The sequence below is a fragment of the Pelodiscus sinensis genome, chromosome 15, assembly GCF_049634645.1.
Source record: "Pelodiscus sinensis isolate JC-2024 chromosome 15, ASM4963464v1, whole genome shotgun sequence".
Classification (NCBI taxonomy): domain Eukaryota; kingdom Metazoa; phylum Chordata; order Testudines; family Trionychidae; genus Pelodiscus; species Pelodiscus sinensis.
Window position 1 is genome coordinate 17,663,865 of NC_134725.1, and position 20,371 is coordinate 17,684,235.

Consider the following 20,371-nt stretch of genomic DNA (forward strand, 5'->3'; position numbering starts at 1 on the left):
GCCGCCTCAGCGCTGCTCCATCCCCCGGCCGCGGTCCCGTCCACCTCCTCCCGGCCGCATCCCCCGCTCGGCTCCCCGGCAACGCCGGAAGTGAATGCCGAGCAACCACTTAGCCGGCCCGGCGGGAAACAGCCGCACCGAGCCCGACTGCCCTCGTCTGGAGAGGGTAGGAGAAACCAGCGACCCCAACCGCCGCTGCCCCGTCGGGACAGGGATCGGTCTGGGCTGAGCGACCCCAGTCGAATGCCCCCACTCCCAGTCTCTCCCGAGCGGGTCCGAGTTGAGGGACCCCCACGCAGCACACAGGGAGGCAGGTCTGGATTGTGTTGAGTGACACCTCCTCCCCAAGCAGAGCTCCCATACACCCCCCCGGGGTGACATCCCTCCTCCCCTGCAAAGATGGGAGGTGTGAATTGATTGTCACACACATCCAAGGCAGAGATGAGAGATCTGGGCTGAGTGACCTACCCTTGGGCAGAGATGGGATGCGGGGAGGTCTGTGTTGAATGATTCTTTCTATAGAGTTGGGGGAGGGTCTGAATTGAAAAGCAGTTGCATTGTGGGGATGACTGTTAGTGACAACCTGCAAGTGAAACTGACTAGTCTACTTTCACTGGCCAAGCTGAGAGAAATACAGAAAGTAAACCAACAACGGTAATGGGAAAAAACATTTAGATAAGAAAAGGGAAATAATTTTCAATAACGAGGACTCCAATTCTGCAAACACTGTAGTCCTTCAGTTCACTGGAACTACATATGTGCAAGTGTTTTCAGGATCAGGGCAACAGATGAGGTATACTTTGCATTTTTAATCATATAAAACCATATGGGTCTCTGAATTACCAGCACTTGGTAAATATCCCTATAATTGTTTATTCAGTACCCAATGTGAAACTTTATGCTACCACATACATCATTATATAATTGTATGAAGAGATAAACTTGCCAATACAAACTGTAACTATGTCTAGACACAAGATATATTTCATTACCTTTGTAGTTGATGCTTATATAATTGATTTTACTACAATATCATTTTCTCTATAGTTATTTCATAAACAAAAATGTTTGGTGAATAACTATTCTTTACATTATTTTTATCAACACTAGGGAATTTTTACTTTCTGTAGGGGAACATTTTGATTGTCCCTATATTTTTCATAGTTTTAAGCATCAGAAAATCATTGAAATCAGAGATAAAAACACCCAATCTAGTCTACCCTCCTGGGCCTGCCTGTCTCTTCCCCTATTAATAATATGCAATGTTGTGAGGTTGAAAGAATCTGATTTTTGTTTTTACTTTTTCATGAGTGACCTAAGCAGAATATTTATCACACTCACTGTTAATGCTTGTAGCATATTTCCATTAATGTATTATCCTGTTTTGCACAATAAAAGCTTTGGAATTGTACAAAAATCATGAGATGAAAAGACTAAAGTTTTATCTCAATTGAAGTCCTGTCTGAATAGGTATTTATGCCCTATTTATTGGTGACTATCCAGTGCGAGGTTCTGGTATTAAAATTCAGGGGTGAAATCCTAGTTCCACTGTGGCATAATTCACACTGATTTACACAAAGCCATGATTTACGTCCAGGAGTCAGAGACATACCAAACCAGTGGTCAATTTAGTTTAGTCTGTGAACTCTCACAGTGGCCTGTACCAGATGCTTCATCAAAAGAAGCCAGATACCATTTAGCAGATAATAGGATGACCTCACTGTAGGCCAAGTTCTTCCCTAAGCACTACCAATTATTGTCTGACATATGCTCCAAAGAATGTATGCTTATAATAGGAATTCCATTCTTAACTTTTTTCTTTCCACAAATTTTACATGAATACACAATTCCATAGGTATGTCAAAGTATGTATATTCTGGCAGGATCAGTCCCACTCCTGGGTCCCAGACCCCTGTTCCACCTACTATCCTACAGTTTAGGAGCCACGGTACAAGTCCAACTTGCCTTTTCTCAGCGTTTGGGCTTCTATCCCTTGGCCAAAAAAAAAAAAGGAAGGGGTGTTGGGACCAATGCTCCTGGCCAGTTGGGGCTGAGTAAACAGTCCTCTTCAGCCACCGGCTGAAATCTCTGGCCATCTGGGGAAAAAGGAATCTCCAAACACTCTCTGTCAGAGCCCCTCACTTCTCCCTGCAGTCTTTGGCAGTGCTGATGTTGCTCTGCTTGGCTCCTCTGATTCTCCTTATCAATAGTTAGTTATTCTCAAAACTCCTTCTCCACTCTCCCCACCCTCCTCTACTGGGAAGCTTTTTAAAGAGGTATGGTGGCAGCCTGAAGTCAGCTCACCTGGCCATTAACTGATTCAAGCACAGTCATTTACAAAAAGAATGTCTATTATTTCAGCCATGTCAAATACATTTAGACCTAGAATACTCAACCATCATCAAAACGAATAGCTGATTTTTGTTTAATAACATAAGGAATACAGAGAAACTCTATTTAAACTTATGTGCTAAATTCTTTATTTTCAATTATTAGCATTTCAGCTGAAGAATCCTGCACGTTTCCATTAATTCTTCCATTTTTATATTTAAAAAAGAAGATAGCATTACAGCAGAAAGCCTTTCATGGAGGGGGAAGGGAAGCCAACTTTCATAGAATCATAGAATATTAGGACTGGAAGGCACCTCGAGAGGTCATTGAGTCCAGTCCCCTGCCCTCATGGCAGGACCCAGTACTCTAGACCATCTCTGACAGACATTTATCTAACCTATACTTTGAATACTTATACCTCAGTGTTGATCCAGCTGCAGAGTTTAAGAATTTGTATGCCAGTCAAGTTAAAGGGAATAGAGAATTATATGACACAAAGCAGCCGTCAATTATCTAAGCACAGAGGCTATGTCTACACTGGTGCAATCTTGCGCCAGAGATATGCAGAGGCTAAGCGTGGAATATTGCCGAGCATCATTTGCCTCTCTAATGAGCTGCCATTTTTGCGGAAGAGGCTCTTGCCTCAGGAATAACAGCATTGCGCAAGAGGGTTTTTCTTGCGCAAGAAGGGGCAGTGTAGACAGCTCCTTCTGGCGCAAGAGCCTCTTCTGCAAAAGTGGTGGCTCATTAGATATGCAAATGAGGCTCAGCAATATTCCACACTTAGCCTCATTTGCATATCCCTGGCTCAAGATTGCGCCAGTGTAGACATAGCCAGATAGTATACACTTGAATTATTGTGGAGTCAGGTCCTACATGTTTCAATCAGTAGCTCAAATTTGATCTCTTCAGTGGCTTAATTTCAGAAAGCCACTTTGAAAATTGCTAACTAATTTCAGAAAGGCCTTCAAGGGAGAACTTGAATTGTTTGAATAGGTTAAAAGAGCAGTTGAAAGAAAATGTTCTTTTGATACTTACAGTGAAAGAGTGGACCTATTTACATTACAGATAAAACTCCCATTTACTAGAATGGGGCCAGACTTCATCCTTGGGAGTCTAAGAATCTTTCATAATCAGATAATTAAGAGTTTCTCCATGCAAATGTATTAATCCTCTAGACATTTTGAAAACTCCTTCCTCCCTCAAATCTTTCTGCACTTTGGAGATTGTCGTCTGATTCCACCTCCACATATCCTTAGTACTTGCCACTAATTTATGTTTTATGTCAGGTGTTAATAGCTGTGTTTCAGGACACCCTGAGAGTGCAAGAGAAAGACAAACTACAATCATACTATCAATCAAGGACAGCTACTGGCTTCGGGAGTTTTAGGGAGCCAAGATTTCAGAGATTACTCTAAAGGAGTGGGGTTCAAAGGGATTAGGTTTAAGAGGTTTTCCGGATTCACGGACTGCAGGGACTGGGCTCTAGGATTCTGTATGTTTAGGGTTGAAGAGATACAGTTGGCTCAGGGATCAGAGAAGTTGAGAGGCTTCTACGTTTTCAGGACCCAGAGATCAGCATCAGACTTGCTCATAGTCTCTGCCCGAGCTCCCCCTTCCGTCCCATGTGAGTCCTGCAGCTTAGCTGACCTGCTGTCTGTGCAAAGAGCCTTTCTCCATCTTTAAGCCTCCCGCCCGCCGGCTTCAAGCGGTGATTCAGGCGCAAGCATCGACCTCTGCACCAGCCTCCTCTCCCACGCTGCTCCGCGCCACCACGGCCGGGTTCTCTGCGAGGCGGAACTAGAGAGGGGGGAGCAGGTTTGCCGCGGGCCGCAGTTGCTGGTGCACAACACTGGCGCGGACTAGAGGAGCCATTGCTGCTGCAGTGACCCGGGCCCCGCGAGAGCTATGCTGGCGGCAGCCTGCGGGGCGGCGCGCCTGCTCTCCGGCGTTCGGGGCGGAGCGGGGAGCTCCCTGCTCAGGTAGGGTCACGGGCACCCCCCAGCGCCTGCCCGCACCGCTGGCCGTCCCCAACCGCCGTTTGCCCCCGGTGGCACCACCCCCGGCCCGGCGCTCGGCCCGCTGACAGCGCCCCCTAGCGGCACGAGCTGTGTGCTCACGCTGCGGGCGCCAGGGCAGCGCGTGCGCCTCCCTCTGGAGTACGTGGGAGTGGCCGCTGTCCGCGCGCGGAGGGGACAGGACGCGCGCAGGAATAATGCAAAAGGTGGAGTGGTCACTAGGCCCGCGCACGCCGCGCTCTTGGTCCAAGCCCAGCTGCAGCCAGCCTCACGTTCCCTGGCCCCTCTGGGGATGGTAGGCCCCCGTGCCAAGCCTTGAAGTAGTTCATCACTGGTGCCTTCCGTAAGCCTGATCCTTGCTGCAATTTCTAGCCTTTCGTGTGTTGTGCTACCTTTGATCTGCCTGGTTACCTTCATTGCCAGTTGTGGGGGGTTGCCTTTCTAGAAGCAGCACATCCTGGGCTGAGAGACATGCTCCTTGGCAGAAGGATGCAGATTTGCAAAAAGTCGGATGCTTGCTTAGATTGAGATGGAGTCCTAACAATGGGGTACTTGCAGACTTAGTTTGTGCTCAAGCAGAAGAGCTTAATCTGTACTCTTTGTGGTTCAGACTTTGTATTTCATCCTTTCTAGCAGACTTGTAGGAATTGAGTGATGCAGTTTCTCAGGGTCTAAAAGTGAAGGTGAAAATTCTCTGTAGCTCACAATATTGGTTATTTTCACACCTCGAATACACTGTCATGGGAATCTGAGCCATAATGTAGGGAGATAGACCATCTCATAGAGCTGGAAGGGACCTTGATAGGTCATTGAGTCCACATTCCTGCCCTCACAGCAGGACCAAGTATCATCATCCCTGACCAATTTGAGCAGGACCAAGTATCATCCCTGACAGATTTACCCTAGATGGCGCCCTCAAGGATTGAACTCACAGCCCTAGGTTTAGTAGGCCAATGCTCAAACCATAGAGCTCTCTCTCCACTCCCCATTATATTATAGTGATTTTTAAAGTAATTTTCTCTTGTTGGTGCATGCTTTCAAACAGTGCAAAAAACTAACTGTTATTTGGCTGAGTTAATTTTTGGTACAATTGAATCAGCAGAGCCTTACCAGAAGCTCAAACAGTTGAGGATGGATTGAAGATTACTCATTATAATGTACATCTGCAAGTGGAATTACTATAAAAGGCGGTCTATAAAAATTAAATAGTAACATAGTTGAATTTGCTTTGTATTCCTTTTTTCCTTAGTTCTCAGCTGTCCTGGACCATTCAGTTTCGGGGAAATCACTGGCAGACGTCTATGCTGGCATTTCAGGCATCCCTCCCCATGAGGTAAAATACAGCTTATGTATTTCATATGTAACCCCCTTTTTCCTTTCTGGGTTACTGGGAGCAGACCACACTCACCTGGGTGCTTGGTTTTAACTCTAAAGGGGTTCCTGAGTACCACAGTGGTGACATTGTATAGTTGGGGATTCCCTACACCCCCCTTGCTGCAGTCCCTTACTCCTAAAGGAATATACAATGGTGGTACATCCACCAAGCTGGCCCTGTACACACTTAATGGTGTGCGTTGGGAGCCTCCAGGAATAAACATATTCCAATAATAATTTGGATCTAACTCCAAAACAACAATTATAAATAATATACATCTGATTGATTAAATTAGAATTTAATTTAACTTTTACTTAACAACTTAAAGAAACAGGGTTTAACAGATTAAAAGTGAATAAAATCAATTAGCAAAGTATGCAGACATAAAGAAAACGTAGGTAACTGGCATTTATATTGCCAGCATTTATCCCACTTCAAAGTGTGCACTCTTTTGGATTCACTTGCTTGTGTGGCTGCGCTTGAAGGTCTGCAGTTGTGCAGGTTGTGTGCGTTAGGCCACGCAGGCAGGCAGCCAGCCACAAAATCCCTCTGCCACTGAAGCAAGCCCCACCAAATGCCATCAGCTGTGGTTTACTGGGCAGATCCCTCTGGCTCTCTTTGGACCCAGAGTCAATTTGTCTTCTGTGCTCTGTCCCAGGCAGCATTTTCCCAAAGAGTCATAGTTACACACAGTTACAGTCTATGCGGGGTTACGCAGGCCCTTCTCTGACCCTGGCTATGCCTGTGGCTGTCCCCTCCAGGGACAACCACCAACAGCCCTTGAAGCAGACTGCTAGATCCAAACCCCAGCAGGCTCGCAGTAAAAGACTCTAGCTCCAGTACAACAGTTCCTGACCTGGAAAAGGCGCCACCAGGACTGGCCTTAAGCCGATTCGGCCGAATCAGGCCCCGCGCCTAAGGGGGCCTCGCGCCCCTGCACCTGGAAGTGCTGGCAAGTTACAGAACCGGGGCCCTGCTCCAACAATATGTGGAGCTGGGTCTCTCCCCGGCTCTACCTGGAGCGGGCCCCGGCCCCTCCTGCCGGCCCCCCCGTGCATCCTCCCACCTCGCCCCCAGAGTGCCCCCCTCGACCCTGGACTGTCCTTGCTGTGCGCAGCTCAGCGCTGCTCCCATTGCTGGCTGCTGCAGCCTTGCGCAGTGTTGCTGCTGGGAGGAGGACGCCCGGGCATGACGTGAGGTCACGGCCTGGGTTTTTTAAACTCGTGGGAGGCACGTTGCAGGGCCTGACTGGTAGGGAACCAGCTTGTGCGGCGGTGGCCGGGGAAGGGAAGGGGCAAGGGTGAGGGCAGGGGCAGAAGGGGTTTGGGTGGAGGTGGGAGGCAAGGGAGGGGAAAGAAGCTGGGGCAGAGGTGGGGGGCAGAGGAGAGGAAAGGGGCTGGGGCGGAGGTGGGAGAAGAGGCTTGGGTGAAGGGGGAGGGGTGGAAGGAGGAGGGGCTTGGGCGGAGGGGGAGGTGAAGGCACCAAGAGACAGGCTAGAGGAGAGACAAATGGCAGGGTGTCAATTGCAGACAGTGAGGGAAAGGGTGATGCTGGTAGAGGAGAAGAGAGGGGAAGGGTATTGGAAGCTAGAGGGGGAGGTGTTAGGAGAATGCTTGAAACAAGGGGTGGGCATGAGAAAGGAGGGGATGGAGCAAGTCATGTGTGAGGGCACAGAGAGGAATGAGGATAACGGGCAGAGAGTGGTGAGGGAATGGGAATCAGGGAAAAAGAGGGCAGGGGCAGTAAGGGAAGGGGGAGACACCAGGAGGGTGCAGGGCTAAGGGAAGGTGCAGGTGCCAGGGGATTCTGGGGTGAAGCAGAGGGGCAGACACCTGCAGGGGAGGGACTAGCACCAGAGGAGAGAGGCAGGGCAGGTGTGTAGAGGGAGGTGTTAGAAGAGGGATAGCTCACATGATCAGAGTGGGGCTACTGGAGGAATGGGCACGGGGGGAGAGAAGGGCTGGTGGAGGGGGGCTGGTGGAGGGGGGCAGGTCTCAGGAAGGCTGAGGGCAGTGAGAAGGGCAGGAGTCAGGACAGTAGAGGAGGGTGAGGGGTAGCAGGCACCAGGGGAGCTGATGGAGCAAGGGGAGGAGACATGGCAGCAGAGAGAAAAGGTAAAGGTTTATAAAATATTTATTAATAACTTGGTATGCTGCCCATGGCCAGTTTGTTTGCGCCCCGTGGTGCAGTTTGGGTTTATGTGGGGATCAACACGTGGCCGGCAAGTGGGAGCCAAAACAAAAAAGTAGTCAGTGCAATGATCTTCTCATGATATGTGTTTTAGTAGCTAAATTCGTGAACTGTCATTGCTCATGAAAAGTGCTGTCGGGTAAATATTGCATTTTATTAATATCAGCAGAACTGACTTAAATGGGGCCTGTGTGTTGTGTAGTCTTGCCTTAATCTTTGTATTCATTCCTGTCAGTGTGAGAGAAGCTATTTGTATATATTTGCTTTCATATGCAACCACACTTAAGTTGAGTCCCTCAGCATGTTCTGTAAGTATCCGTGTGGCCGCTGGGACTTCCAAAGTTGAGTTGTCTTAGCTCATCCCTGTCAGGTGACTGTCTAACCTGGTCTTAAATATCTCCAGTGATGGAGATTCTGCAGTCTCACTAGGCAATTTATTCCAGTATTTAACCACCCTGACAAACAGGAAGTTTTTCCTAATGTCCAACCTAAACCTCCGTTGCTGCAATTTAAGCCCATTGCTTCTCATCCTAACCTCAGAGGCCAAGGAGAACAATTTTTCTTCCTCCTCCTTCTGATACTTGGAAGCTGCTCTCATGTTCCTTTTTGGTCTTCTCTTTTCCAAGGTAAATAAGGCCAATTTCTTTAGCTTTGCCTCATATCTCATGTTCTCTAGACCTTTCATCATTTGTGTTGATCTTCTCTGGGCTTTCTCCAGTTTCCCCACGTTTCCTGAAATGTGGCACCCAGAACTGGACATGATACTCCAGCTGGGGCCTAATGTAGATGGCTCATTCCCTGCCTAGGGGATGTGAGACTGGGCGGGTTAATTTCCAATCCTCCTGTTTATTCTTTTCCTAAGCCAGGAGGGCACAGTAGTTCTGATGGGGGCTCTACAGGAAGGCAGCCCACACTGCCCCCTTCCTGAAACCTTGTGCAGGTGTTAAACAGCTGTCCAGCCCACCCTAGAGGTGACTGCATTTCAGCGTGCCTGAAGCAACACTGCACCGGCAATGGACAGGAGAATGGTTCCTGGGCATGGCTTGCTTATGACTGCTTCAGTCCCATGGATGGGCCTCAGCCTCTTTCCTTCCACTCCCCTGCTTTGCAATGGGGTTGTAGACTCTGGGGGAGAGGGATGTAGGCAGGCAGAGGTGTCTACATCTGCTGCAGGGAGACACGTCTCTGTATTAATCATTCTCTCATTGAAGTTTTTAGCTTTGTAGTGAGTCCTTTTACATGGAAACTTTGTATTACGTCTTGGTAGAACAGTCCCTAGGACAAGTGAGGCAGAGACTGTCCCTGTGGGGTGAAAGAGGTGGGAATGGATAAGGCGGAAGGTGAGCACCTCTGGGCAGTTGCAAAGGTTGGAGAGGGGATGGAAGCCAGATCCAAGATCAATGAGCCCTGTGAAGTGGGCCCATTGAAAGGAGACTGGATCTGTGGATGCCTTGGGGGTCTGCAGCAAGGGCCTGCTTTCGGAAGCCCCCTCTTTGGAGGTGAATGTGGCAGCATTGAGACACCATCCAGAAGCAGGCGCTACAGACACTAACTGCAGATTCATGGGATGGATCTCTCAGATCTTCACATGCATAAGATGATAGATCTGCAGGAGGAGGGGCAGTGGCGTAGTGAGCGGGCCGGAGGGGTCAGTTGCCCCTGGGAGAAAAATAATATAAAATTTAGTTAAAAATAGATGTCACATGGCTTTAAAAGGAATACTGTATCTCCTGCCTTTTGTCTATTTTTGTCTCTTTAGGCCCCTAGTTAAAATTTTCAAACGTACTTAAGTGACTAAAGTCAGTTTTGATAATTGGACTTGGAAATCTAATCTCAGATTTTCAAAGGTAATTAAGCTCCTAAAGAGACAGTTGCCAACTCGGATCTTCAAAGATCTGTACAAACCTTTTAAAATCTAGTCATAAGTGTCTTAGTTCTGAACGTGAGATGTAGGAGCCCAGCCCTAATTCCTTCAGGCTATTTTTTTTTTAAGTTGAACATTTATCTACACTAATTCCCCTCCTTTCTCTTTCACTATCCAATAAATGCATGGATCAGAATTATAGGTGCTTTGTGAATATGCTGACTTGAGAGTGGAAACATTTCATATTGTCATGTATGATTCCTGGTAACCCATCTCAAATATGAAAAACTAGGTTGATACCTGTTCATATCAGGAGCTGTTGAATTCAGTTTACCATTTGCAGTACCTCATTAGGATGTTTAGTGGAGAAGATACTGTGGCTTTTTTATTTATACTGTGGGCAAAGCATGGGCTCACAAGAATTCCTCCATTGTTTTGCCATGAGTCTCAAAACATTTGGTGTTTTTCTAAAGGCCTGGAGTCAATTGATTATGTAGGAATCTCAGCTTTCATTTAAAAAAAGTTCTCTATACTTCTGGGCCTTACAGCTAAGGAGGAAAGCTTTAAAACATGAACCCTAAATATTCAATAAACAAAAGGCCAATAAAAATCCAACATTTTATTTTTTAAAATCTTGTGATTTGTAGACCATTCTCATAACTTTATGTAGGCGTTACTTGTGATTTTTGGGTTGGCAATACTGCTATTTGATTGAAGGGAAAGACCTCTCTAAATTCACCAGTTTCCCTTTCCCCCCTCCTTTTTTTGTCACAGTTCATCAGAGAAACATAGAGACAATGGAGAATAGGGTGAGTCCATGACTATGGTTAATGGCTGGTCAGGGTGACTAACTATTATCAGCCAGTGGTCTGAATGAGCTATCTACTGCTATCTGTTAATCAACTGTAGGAAAAGGCTTCACGAGCAGACCTTATCTATGTAGACAACCTACTTTGCCACAGAGATCAGTAGACACACTTGCTGTGTCAAGGTGATCAATTTTGGCTCTTTTGGGTTGAAATTCACTTAAGAGTTGGAGCTGAGAGAATGAAATGTTGTTATCCATATTGTATGATTAAAAGGTTAAAGACCTGAACTTAATACCACCTGGCTTAGGGTCTACCATAACTTGAACACTAAGTAGAGGATAGTGAGTCACATCTAACTGAAAGTCACAGAAGATGGAAACAGGTTTTATTTCTGGTAGTGTACAGTCTATTTGGGAGTCCTCAATTATATCTGACACTTTACATCCAGTGTTTAAAGGCAGAGCTGACTAGATCAATTGAGAGTCCTTGTCTTGTCTCAGTGATCGCTTGAGCAAAAATCATTGATGAAATCTTGTGTAGACTGACCTTGGACTCAACATGCAGGCAGTGTGTTGAAGGGCAGTGCAAAGGAGGCAATGGTGGTGAGGTACCATATTACCTAGTGAAATCATTGGTGCTGAAATCACTAAGGCCTGGAATTTGACCACAGAACTGACACTTTGGGTATGTCTACACTACCCCCCTGGTTCGAACTATGGGGGGTAATGTAGTCATACGGAGTTGCAAATGAAGCCCGGGATTTGAATTTCCCGGGCATCATTTGCATAAAGCTGGCGCCATTTTTAAATGCCGGCTAGGTCGGACCCTGTGCCGCGCAGCTACACGTGGCATGGACTAGCTAGTTCGGAATAGCTGTTCCACGAGGCGTACAGCTAGATCGGATTAGGAAGCCTAATCTGAACTAGCTAGTCCGTGCGGCGTGTAGCCGCGCGGCATGGGGTCCGACCTAGCCTGCATTTAAAAATGGCGCCGGCTGGCTTTATGCAAATGAAGCCCGGGAAATTCAAATCCTGGGCTTCATTTGCAACTCCGTATGACTTCATTACCCCCCCTCAGTTCGAACTAGGTGGGTAGTGTAGACATACCCTTTCTTAACAAAGACTCCATTTTTGCTATTTGAAAAGTAAATCAATGTAACAGAAAACAGCAATGCTTTCTGGTAACTTTTTAAAAATCAAACTTTAAACTTTATTGAAAAAAATGGATAGTTTGCAATTGAAAATATTTGACCTACACTTAAGGCAACTGATTTAATTTTGTGTAAAATTTTGCATACTAAAGGATGGCATTTTTTTTTTTTTTGAAATGTTCAACCATATTGATAAACATTTTGATCAGATCTACTTCTGATATGATATTTGTATGTGGTTTGGTGGGTGTGTGGTTTGGGTTTTTTTTTTTTTTTTTTTTTTTTGCTCAACAAAAAATCCTGGGTGGGAGGGGGGGCCCACCAAAACGGTTTGAACTGGGCCCCGCAATTCCTAAAGCCGGCCCTGAGCGCCACACCCATAAATCTGACTCCTCTCTCCAAAATGGAGCCTCCCCTAATTCACTCTCCCTCTGTCTGAAAGAGCAAGAGTTTTTCCCTCCTTTTTCCCAAGGGCTCATGGGAGTTACAGTCTCTAGGCCTAGACTGCTGTATAAAGGATCCTCCCAGTAAAAGTCGGAAACTCCCATAGTAAAGGAAGCGTATATGTATAATATTTTTCAGATATTCACATCCTGCTTACAGGAAGTTAGGAAAGTTTAAATTATTCAAATGAATGTGATCATATAATTCTACTTTATGACGCATAGACGTAAATGAAGATAGAATTATTATGCTGTAGGGCAGTGGTCCTCAATCTTTTGGGGCTACTGGGCGCCCTGGGACGGGGCCGTTCACATGCTGGGCACCCGGGGGCTGGGCCACCCATACACCTGGGGGCGGGGCCACCCATGCGCTGCACTCCCGGGGCTGGCGTCGCAACTGTGCTGCACACACAGGAGTGGGGCCGCCAAGATGCCGCGCACCCAGGGCCGGAACAGCCCATGTCCCGTGCGCCCGGGGGCGGAGCTGCCACCGCCCATGCACTGCGTGTCTGGAGCCGGCGCCTGTGCCATGCGCCCAGGAGCTGGCAGCACCCATGCGCCGCGCGCCTGGTGGCAGGGCCACCGCATGCTGTGCGGCCGGGTCGGTGCTGCTCATATGCTGCAAGCCTGGTGCTGGCACAGCCCTTGCGCCGCTCACCTGGGGGCGGGTCCACCCATGTGCTGCACGTCCGGGGCCAGCGCCGCCCCTGTGCCATGCGCCTGGGCCGGCCCCATCCATATGCCCCACACCCGGGGCTGGCACTGACCTCGTGCTGCACACCCAGGGGTGGGGCTGCCTAACTGCCGTGCGCCCAGGGCCGGCACCAACCATGTGCTGCGCACCCAGGGCCAGCACCGCCCATGCGCCCTTGTGTTGCGTGCCGAGGGGCAGGGCTGGCCCCAATCACTTGGCGGCAGCACAGAAATGGCCCACTGGCACTATGGCGCTCGCGGGCACCACGTTGGGGACCACTGCTGTAGGATAATGTTTAATTCCCATATATGCAGTTTGTAAGTAGTGCTCTAAATACATTTTAGTTATATTTACTCTTAATACCTCCGTTATGAAGACATGTATTATACGTGTATGTTTGAAGATTAGATTAGATCATAACTGCTCCAGTCCCGGGGCCCACCACAGACAGAGGCTGCTCTGGCTGGCTGGAGCAGCACCTTTCCATAGCTGGTTCCCTCCCCTCCTCACCATTCCCCTGCAGAAGGTTAATGATTCCTTGGGAGAAGCCTACTCCTGGTGAGGCTTCTACAGCAGAGCCTGCAGCAAAACTTCCATGGAAGCAGAGATGGCAGCCCTTGCCGCTCCTGGAGAGCTGGTTTTGCTGCGGACTCTGCAGTTGGGTAACCACTAGGATTGTTAGCAGTTTCAGGGTTACATGTTTAAATAACTTTTAGTTTAAACAGTGTTCCAGATTTTTTGTTTGAACAGTAGTTGAAATGTAGCACTAACGGCACTAAAAATACACTTTAATTTCTCTAATTTGGCAACCCTGGGAAACAGGATTTGCCAGATTAAAGATTTTGCCAGACCAGAGAGTGAGTGGGATGAGAGTATAGTGCTTACTGGGTGCTCCTTGTCCCCTGCTGCTCCCAAGCACTTTCCTGCTGCCACTATGGGATAATCAGGGAAAAGCCTCAGGCAGAGCACATCACTATGCTGCCATTCCTCCAGCTCAGGGGAAGGTGGAGCTGCAGCATACAAGGCTGCTTCTTCCTGCCAGGATCCATACTACAGATGTTCCCAAATTAGGGAAACCCAGAGTATGGCGATTATAGTACTTCCATGTATTCTTGTATACATGTATAGTTTCAATTTGCATGCTAACTTTTATTAATACAAGTTGGTTAAAATGACTCAGTAGTGATGTAATAATGTAGCTGATTAACCGATAAGCAAAAGCTTATAAGTTAATACTACAGACTACATGTATTTCCCTTCCCTCCACTTGCCAGTAAATTTTTTTAACAGGCTGGTCAACAGCCTGGCTCAGTCATGGTTTGCTACAGTTCCAGGGCCTACCCCTGCTATGGCTCTGCATTTAACATGTATTAGGGGCCGGGCAGGCAGGCAGCCCGGCTCAGTCCTGGTTCACGCTGGGTCGAGGATCTACTCCCACTGTAGCTCTGCATTTAAAGTGTATTAACAGCTGGATGGGCAGCTAACCCAGCTCTGTCCTGGCTCACACTGGCTCTGGGAGCTCAGATCCCCTGCCTAGACAGAGGCAGCAGCACAGGATGACAGGCAGCCAGTCCACGAGGGGAGCTGTTTTTCAAACTGGCTCCCCTCATGGCCCAGCTCCTGCCTGGCACCTTGTGCTGCTGCCTTTGATACAAAGGCAGCAGCACGGAGTGGCAGAGGACTCCTTGAGATTAGGGCTGGAGTGCACTGGCTGTCGGGGACTATGAAATAGTCAAATCACCAATCAGAATTCATGAGATTACCTGACTATTCAATTAACTGATATTTAACTTCCTTATGACTTAGTAGCTAAAATACTGTATGAATTCTGTTTCAAGCCAACATCCAAATATAAAACCTGTCTGCTTATTGTGTGCATAGTATAAGAAAGCAGCGTGGGTTGGTAGACTCCAGGCCAACCAAGGACACCAGAGTTTTAAACGTGGCTGCTATTGACTTTGTAGCATTATGCAAGTAATGGACCCAAATGGGTATATCACAGTAGTGCTATTGTTGCATAAATTGCTAGGTTTGTCCACTGGAGGCTAAGTCAATTTGCCCGCAGAAGAGAGTCACACTTTTAGGCTGGGTCCAACTCAATTTTATTGGTTGCAACCAAGGTTCGGCTAAGAAGCTCAGTGCTCAAAGCAAAGCCGACCTTGGGCGTAGGCTAAGCATCCTTTTTATACTTTCTTTAACTTTCTTATCTAACTTGGCATGTCTTGATTTGTTACCTTAGCTTCGTGTTGCAGAGTTATTGGTTAGCATACTTCAACTTTATTCCACTCAGTAACAACTACCAGTATAGCTTACTTAGGGAAATTTGCTAATTGCTATTGCTTAACTCAAGTACGTGTAATCCAGTCCTTGAGAAATGGGTCTAAACAGCTAGTTCCTCTACAGCTTCTAAAACATGGGCAGTCAGCTAAATGATACGTGCTGTTTCAAGCTTAAGTAATGGAAGGGGGAAGAAGCACACATAGTTTTTACTATATTTTACTACACTATGAAGACTAATTGTTTGAAAAATGCTCAGTATTATTCTTATGTACAGACTGATCAGAAAATGTACAGCATTACATTTTATATTGAATTGCTAAAAGAATGCTTTCCAAATTGCTGACATGAATAAATATTCCCTATTACTATAGAAATGAAAGTATTAATTATTACACGTATATGTACACAGATAAAAAAAATTAATTTCCTCTATTAGAGCAGAACCAAAGAAGAAGAAGAAGGTGGATCCAAAGAGAGCACAAGTACAAAAAGACCGTATGAAAAAGAAGATAAAAAAACTGGAAAAAGCTTCACAGGAAATGATTCCGATTGAAGATTTTTTCACACCAACTAAATTTTTGGATGCTTCAAGGTATGGAGAACAGTCAGCTTTTTCTGGGGTGGATAATGAACTGGAGAAGTGAAAATAACAGTGAAATATCCTTTACGTACTGGCATTATTCTTTTGTCCATGAGCTGCCTTTTATTGGATATAAGAGAGTCGGTTTTGAGATAAACAGCTAAAATATCAAGAAATTCTGCAGTGCTAGAACTATTTTTGAATTTTTTTCTCTTTTTGCAAACTGCTTTAGATTACAAGTTTTGTGTTTCTAATGGGAAAAAATTAATTCTGGGCTATGGCATACAAAATTGTTTTTAAAAAAACCACAACCTTTTGATAACCAGATCAAGTCTCAGACTAATCCTGTCTCTAAGTCCAAGTGCAGAAATGGACTTTGTGGGATTTTCTGGAGGGCCTAACAGTCTATCATGAAAGGAGGGATGCAGATCTATCTCTCTGGTTTTGGAATGTTCTGCTTGACACATGCAAAATATATCAGTGTAACTTCTCTGGTATAACTTTTGTTCCCATTGCAGGTTCATTGGTATCCCTATTCTGGCATCTTTTGTTTAATGGTTGGAGCAAAAATTTGAGAATTATACATAGGGCTTCTTGAATGTCAAGGAAATTATGGATTCTGTGACCTGCATGTTTCCTGTAGAAATTAATGTGTCTGATCCCGTACTGCTAAAGCAGCTGGCTGCCACAACAGCCACTGTTCTGGTGGCTCCTGGGCAGTGGTTACGCGGAAGTTGGGAGTATGCTGTGGCCCCATGCAGTTGGTGCTGCTGGGCTTGAGTGCCTCAACCCCCTTCTCCACCTTCCTATTTTAAATCACAGGTATTTTTAGTATCAGACAGGATAGCTCATGGGCAGTGAACAAAAATTCATGGCCCCTCACATGTCCACGACTTTTACTAAAAATGCCTATGATTAAATCATAGTTTTAGTTGTAAGTCCTAAGTTCTACTCCTCCCTCTGCCACTGACTTTGGGCAATGTAGTAGTGGCTGTGTCACTCCAAGGTAATTAGAGAGACCACATGGTGAGGTATTATCTTTTGTTGGATCATCTTCTGCTCATGAGCTACAAGCTTTTGAGACAAACAGAGCTGTTCTTCAGGTCTGGGAAGGGAATTCCCAGTTTCACAATGTTACAGTAACCTTCTGGTTCTCAAACTTCATTGCATTGAAAACTTCTTCTGACAACAAAAATTACTACATGACCTCATGGGGCAGAAGCTGAAACCTGAGCTCTCTCAAGTCCCAGGGAGGAAACCAAAGCCCAAGGAGTTCAGCCTTAGCCAGGAGGGCCTATAACCTGAGCCCCACAATCCAGGAAATCTTAAATCTGCCCTTCTGATCTCATTAAAATTGGATTGTGACCAGTGTTCCCTGTAATCTTTTCCATCCATGTTTGGGATATCTTCTTCTATGTGTATCAAGGCATGTGTCAATGTACATCATCATTAGAAAAAAAAACCTAGCTGTGGGCATTCTGCTAATTAGCTGGGTGGCATGTGAATTTTTCCAGAAGAGGCCACACAAGCATGTAGTTTACTGATTTTGACTTGCTTCTGTGTCTGTTTGAAAACCACTACACTAACCCCACCTTCTTGTTTTAGGACTTCAGAAGTGTTGATGGATCACACTCTGTTGAATAGTCCCTTAACAATATATGCTAACTACTGATGCTAAACACTTTGTATTTTGTTTACAGACACTAGAAATCCAGGGTCCATTTGTCATTTAGCAAAATAATGAATGTAAGCTCCCTTACATTATATGCTAACCATTTGTGCTGAGAAGTGTGTTCCACCTTACATGCTGTGGTGAGCTGGGAGTTCTGTTCCCAGATCTGAAGAAAACTGGGGTGTGGCTCAAAGGATTGTCTCTCCAGAGCAGAAATTGGTTCAGCAAAAGCTATTACCTCACCACCTGGTCTCTCTAATTATTTTGGGCAAGTCTTTAACCTTCTGTTTTCTTACTTTTAAAAGAAGGTAACTACTTCATGTGTAATAGTAATAGAGATGTAGCCGTGTTAGTCTGGTCTAGCTCAAACAAAAGATAGGACTGTGCAGTACTTTAAATACTAACAAGAAGGTTTATCAGGTAATGAGCTCTCGTTGGCCAGACCCACTTCCTCAGATCAAATTGTGGAAGAAAATTGGCATGACCAAATATACCAAAGGGATACAATCAAAAAAAGTGAACACATATAAAAAGGACAAATCAGATTTTAGAACAGAGGGGGGATGAGGGCAGTAGGGTTAATGTCTGAGAGCTAATGATATTAGACGTGATAATTGGGGAAGCTATCTTCGTAATAGGTAAGATAATTAGCATCTTTAAGGCCCAGTAGTAAAGTGTCAAATTTAAGCATGAATGACAGTTCAGAGGTTGTTTCCCTGCACCAGGGTTGGCCCCCGGGCAGGCATGCGCGTGGGGTTTTCCTGCACTGGGGGGTCGGCCCCAGGGCAGGCGTGTGCACGCAGGGCTTCCCTGCGCCATGAGGGGGTCGGTCCCGGGGCAGGCACATGCTGGTTTCCCTCGGGGGGGAGGGGGAGAGAATCCTGGGAGGAGGCAGAGGCAGAAGACTCTCTGCCTCCACTGGCACCCCACTCCCCAGCCACAGAACTCTGTCCCCACTTCCCTCCTCACTCCCCAAACTCTGTCCCCACTCCTCTGTCCCCAGCCACAGAATTCTGTCCCCACTCCTCTGTCCTCACTCTCCTGTCCCCAGCTACAGAACTCTGTCCCCACTCCCCTGTCCCCAGCCACAGAACTCTGTCCCCTCCCCTGTTCCCACTCACCGAACTCTGTTCTCACTCCCCTGTCCTCAGCTACAGAACTCTGTCAATATTCCTGTCCCCACTGGCACCCTGTCCCCAGCTGCAGAAACCTGTCCCCACTGGCACTCTGTCCCCTGCTGCAGAACCCTGTCCTCTGCCCTCCCAGCACCCTGTTCCCTCTTCCCTGCTCCCCACCGCAGAACTCTGTCCCCACAAAATGTATAATTATAAATGCTTCATTTTAGATTTAAATAGCATGAATAAAAAACAGACCATTTATTTCATAACTATAAACACATGATTTTAATTTTATATATCGCATAATTTAAAAATAAACTGTTTATCAGAGTGTGGAAGTAAGGGCTGGGGATAGCAAGTGGTGGACAGGAGGAGAATAGAGAGGGCAGGGCTTCAGGAAGGGGCGGGGCTTCAAGGAAGGGGCAGGGCGGTAGATCTTCGCCTGTTCGGAGATTTAAAAAGTGATCTTGGGTGTAAAAAGCTTGGAGACCTCTGGTCTAGACAGTACTTGGTCCTGCTGTGAGGACAGGACTCGATGACCTCTTGAGGTCCGTTCCAGTCCTAGTATTCTATGATTCTATGAAAAGACCCTACATAAAGACAATACAAAGCATCATGTGTTTGGGCCAACTTGCCTGTGTGTGTGACTGTAGTTTTTGCTGGATGCTTGCTCCTTGAGATGTGAGCAGCTTGTGTGAAAGTTCTGTTCTTTCATTTCTGCCAGAGTGCGTGAGATCTCCCCACTGTCCTTTGAAGAAAGTGAAAGGCGAGCCCTACTCCTGAAGAAGTGGGCCCTGTACAAGAAGATAGAGCATGATGCAGAGATGGAAACACTGAAGTCTCTTATGGCAGCTCAGGAGGAGGCACTAAACGAATTGCGTCTTGAATCAGAAGAACTTTACCAAGCAGCAATAAAACGAGATGATGACCTGTTTCCCTATGAGAAAGAGGGGCCTAGTTACACACCACAGATTCCTGGCTATGAGGCTCCTGAAGGGAAATGCATTGACGTTACCAAAGTGTACACACACTGAGATCAGAAGACTCTGCCGCACAGCTGTCAGGAGATACTCAGTGCATTTAAAGGACAACACAATGGGATAAGATTAAACTATTCTGTCTGCTTTTTCTAATATCCCTATGCACATGGCTGTCAAATGAAAATAAAAACACCATCTTGTTCTTGTTTCTTTCTTTTTATAACTGTCCATCTTGCCAATAAAAACTCCAATAAAAGCAAAATACATTGAACCCTGTTCATCTGACACCTTAAAGGCTCTCTGCATTTACCAAATAACTCTGATGCCAGGGCCAGAAACTGGTTTAGCCAGAGTTTTGATTATATAATCTGGTCCTAATTACACCAGAAACAGGGTTCTACTGTACTAAGGATGTTAGTGGGTATACTGTTACACTCCCCTCCCCGTGACCTCCTGCATCAGAGGCAATAGGAGCCGGCTTTTAAACTGGCTGTACCAGAGGCAGCAATGCGGGCAGGGCTCCCGGGGGAGACAGTTGGGACCCCGTACATGATAGGTTCCCTGCATGTGCTGGCTCCTTTGGAGATGCCTCACCCCACACTGCTACCTGCCAGAGGCAGGGGCAAAGGTGGGACCTAGTGATCAGAGGGAGCCAGCCTCAAAGCTGACACACCAAAAGCACAGGCTCCCCCAGAACAGCCTTCCCCCTCACACTGCTGCCTCTAACAGAAACAGCATCGGGAGGGGAGGGAACAGGTGGGCCCTAGGTCCTTCCTAGGTGTGTAAACGTGTAACCTCTGAAATTTTCAGCCATCACGTTTACAAAAATAAATGCATTTTAACCTCCCTATGCTGTACTATATGTGC

At 46.5% G+C, this 20,371-nt stretch overlaps 1 protein-coding gene across 3 annotated transcripts; it reads left to right on the top strand.

The window, feature by feature from the left end:
* The first annotated feature begins 28 nt into the window (after positions 1 to 28).
* MRPL40 (mitochondrial ribosomal protein L40) lies at positions 29 to 19,710 on the top strand. 3 transcript variants are annotated; one of them, XM_075898291.1, is made up of 4 exons: positions 29 to 166; positions 5,599 to 5,682; positions 15,591 to 15,746; positions 19,249 to 19,710. In XM_075898291.1, exons 2-4 carry the CDS (start codon positions 5,651 to 5,653, stop codon positions 19,556 to 19,558), a joined length of 498 nt encoding a protein of 165 aa, XP_075754406.1. In that variant the 5' UTR covers positions 29 to 166; positions 5,599 to 5,650; the 3' UTR covers positions 19,559 to 19,710. The 3 variants fall into 3 exon arrangements, with proteins under 3 accessions (XP_075754406.1, XP_075754405.1, XP_075754407.1); XM_075898290.1 differs by lacking the exon at positions 29 to 166 and adding an exon at positions 4,131 to 4,313; XM_075898292.1 differs by lacking the exon at positions 29 to 166 and adding an exon at positions 4,430 to 4,555.
* Positions 19,711 to 20,371: the final 661 nt, after the last annotated feature.

Bases quoted from the DNA above. Each gene is read 5' to 3' on its own strand.
- MRPL40 (XM_075898290.1), top strand. From the start codon at position 4,240: ATGCTGGCGGCAGCCTGCGGGGCGGCGCGCCTGCTCTCCGGCGTTCGG. The intron at 4,314-5,598 runs GTAGGGTCACGG...TTTTTTCCTTAG, and splicing joins GCGGGGAGCTCCCTGCTCAG to TTCTCAGCTGTCCTGGACCA. The intron at 15,747-19,248 runs GTATGGAGAACA...CATTTCTGCCAG, and splicing joins AAATTTTTGGATGCTTCAAG to AGTGCGTGAGATCTCCCCAC.